The 2,999-nt window shown below is 50.0% G+C and overlaps 2 protein-coding genes across 2 annotated transcripts; one reads left to right on the top strand and one right to left on the bottom strand.

Annotated features, from left to right (window-relative positions):
- Positions 1–102: 102 nt before the first annotated feature.
- On the top strand, positions 103–409 carry FIBRA_07082 (uncharacterized protein; the record flags this gene model as incomplete). Its single annotated transcript, XM_012328779.1, has 2 exons — positions 103–194; positions 250–409. 2 exons carry the CDS (start codon positions 103–105, stop codon positions 407–409), a joined length of 252 nt encoding a protein of 83 aa, XP_012184169.1.
- A 1,069-nt stretch (positions 410–1,478) lies between these two features.
- On the bottom strand, positions 1,479–2,913 carry FIBRA_07081 (uncharacterized protein; the record flags this gene model as incomplete). Its single annotated transcript, XM_012328778.1, has 6 exons — positions 1,479–1,715; positions 1,769–1,931; positions 1,991–2,203; positions 2,263–2,446; positions 2,499–2,764; positions 2,828–2,913. 6 exons carry the CDS (start codon positions 2,911–2,913, stop codon positions 1,479–1,481), a joined length of 1,149 nt encoding a protein of 382 aa, XP_012184168.1.
- Positions 2,914–2,999: the final 86 nt, after the last annotated feature.

Here is a 2,999-nt window from a genome sequence, read left to right as displayed (position 1 = left end):
GCGGCTACCGACGGTCAGGGACCACACTCTGCGGTAGTTACTGCCGCCACGAGTGCAGCTTACGCGCAGGCCATCGATTACCTTCGTCCTGGCGGCTCGCTGATGGTCGTCGGTCTACCTGCACACGCGTCTCTCAGTGCAGACATCTTCTTCACCGTCACAAAGAGTATCAGCATTTACGGCTCGTATGTTGGGTGCGTGGCTCTGTATTGGGCGGTGTATCTTCTGATTGAATGTGCATCCGGTTAGCAATCGCCAAGATGCGCGAGAGGCCCTCGAGATCGCGTCTCGTGGCCGGGTCAAGTGCTACTATGAGGCGAAACCCTTGTCTGCGCTAGCTGAAACTTACGAAGGCCTCGAGCAGGGTAAGATTGTCGGTCGTATTGTTCTTGACATGCGGGACGACTAGGTGCTGCGATTGATCCGAGATGAGTTCACCAGCGTCCTATCTGCATGTATCCGAGTCAACTATCACAGTGTATCATATATTACTTCCAATGCAAGCCCTACCTACTTCACTTCAGATAATTCACCGCAGCACGAAGCTGTTAATCGTTCCGTGATTCCGCTGTCCGCTTTACCACCGCGGCCCGACGCCGGGCCAGCACAGAAGCAAGGCTATCTATCATGATTTCAGTTCAATCGAACGGTTTCTTTGGTAAAACGCAGATCGTCTCCCTTGATAGCTATCCGAACTTCTACATTCAGACTGTTCTGAAATAGTCCGAGTGCCAAGTTTTGTCGTGAATGACTTGTTGGAGACGTCAGCTTCTTAATGCCACCTGGTGAGTCGAGTGTGAATCCTGACAAACAGACATGTGGTTGCTTGGAGTTACTGGGTATTTCGACTCGGAAGATTTGCCAACGCACAACGTGACCGATCGTCAGGGGGGGATTAAAAAACGCTTGCGCAACTTTGGCTGACGCAAGAGTCCTGACGACTTGCGGACCGAGCAATCGACAAGATGACTGGACTTTTGATGTACGGAGGATTCGCACCGAATGTTTCGTGTATACTGACTGACCTTTCCTTGCGTCTACAGATCGCGTCACGCACGAACTTATGGTGACGCGGTCGTGTAATCGCGCTCAACGAGGCGGCGATATCCTGTTTTAAATACAACACAAGTGTACATTATTTGGGTTACTAGTACCCACCTATCATTCGTGTACAAAATGGCCTCAGCGGAGAATATGAGTGGATAACAACCGCAATCAGATGGAGGCTGCTGTCTAGAGTCGGGCCAGGATGTGATAGCACAAGTGGGATTAGATATCAGATGATCATATATCTTATGAGATAAAGTACAAGTGTGACCGGGGGCGAGTGAGGGAATACCGGAGCTGCTAACCGGGACTGTACTCTGGAATGATGTAGTAGTTCGTGAAAAGTATGCAGCGTCCTAACGAATCATTATACGTATATGTTACACCGTGATGCGCTCTGTTTGGGAAAACGCCGGCCCCAGCTAACGCGATTACACTTTCTGGGTGCTCTCGAGCTTCTCCTCAGGAGTAGACGCACCACCATCCTTTATGTCGTAATCTTTGTGGTCTTGACGTATTTCGTCCGCGCCAATAATGCCGGTGACGTGCTTGCTGATGTCCTCGCCATCGAAGAGCGCCGCCGTCTCCTCGAGCGTGCGGTTCTTCGTCTCGATGATCATAAAGTAGAGGAAGCCAAACTCGAATGCAAGCCAGCAGCAGTATACAATCTGAGGGGAGTTACTTAGCCCATTCACAACAAAAAATATATATGAGTACCCACATAGTACTTCCAGGCTATGTTTTGAAGAGCGATAGGGTTGACGTATTGGTTGAAGATTAGAGAAAGGGAGACAACGAAGTTGAACACGTTGAATCCCTTCGCACGCAATGAGTATGGTAAGATCTCGACTGTGTACGAGACAATGAGAGGCGTGAATGCAATGCTACACATCAGGCATAATGTTAGCCTTGCCATCAGGCACATCCAGTAGGTAACACTCACTCGTAAGCAGCATAGAACAGGAAGATGAAGGCAATGACAGCGTGTGCGGCGGCCGTGTTTCCATGCAATGCAAACTGCGCGGAACACACTGTTTGCATAGAGAAGAAAACAACCATGCCTGCAGCAGAAGTCAAGAAGAGCACTCGGCGTCCGGCACGGTCAACCAGGAATGAGGCGAATACAGCCCAGAATAGATTCCATATGGCAAGGATTCTGAGGGAAGAAATTATTAACAAGTCACGTTTGGCTTACGGAAATAGAGCGGCACGCACCCAGTAATGAGTAGTTGGACAGTAGGGCTAGTGATACCGATGGTGTCGAAGACCTTGTTCAGGTAGAACGACACAAGACCATTTCCTGACCACTGCGAAAACCAAGCGATAGCTACGATGATGATAACACGCTTCCTATTTCCGGGAGTAGCAACGAGAGACCTCCATCCAATGTTGTTTGCGGCTAAACACATGTTAAGTATCTCTAGGCAGGAATCATGCACTAGAATACGCACATTGTTTGTCGAGGTCAATGGCAGCCTTGATTTCCTGGAATTCGTATTGCACGAGCGGGTCCAGCTCGTTTCCGTCGGCATGATAGTAAGCGAGCGTCTTCAATGCCTGGGCATCCTTTCCCTTAGAAATCAGCCAACGGGGACTCTCCGGCGCCAGGAGGACCAAGAAGAACTGGAAAGCGGACGGAAGGCCTTGCAAGATGGAAGGTATACGCCAAGACCATGTAGTACTAATATTTGAGGTTCCGAACGTCGTCCAAGACGCTCTAAAGGAAAGATCCGCGTCGGTTTGAATACGGAAGAAGTAGGATCAAAGCTTGGAGACTCACACGATGTTACCAGTGTACCAGAGGGAGTTGTACAACGACGTGAGTTGCGCTCGGTACGTCGGGTAGGAAATTTCGGTGACCAACATGGGGGCTGCATTGGCTGGTATCATGAACAGTCACAGCGTCAGCTGTCTGTCGTACTCCGGGGAGGACCCTGCTTACCGGCAAACGT

Source organism: Fibroporia radiculosa (genome assembly GCF_000313525.1).
Source record: "Fibroporia radiculosa TFFH 294 genomic supercontigs, scaffold11753, whole genome shotgun sequence".
Lineage (NCBI taxonomy): Eukaryota > Fungi > Basidiomycota > Agaricomycetes > Polyporales > Fibroporiaceae > Fibroporia > Fibroporia radiculosa.
This window is presented reverse-complemented; position numbering and strand designations above follow the sequence as displayed.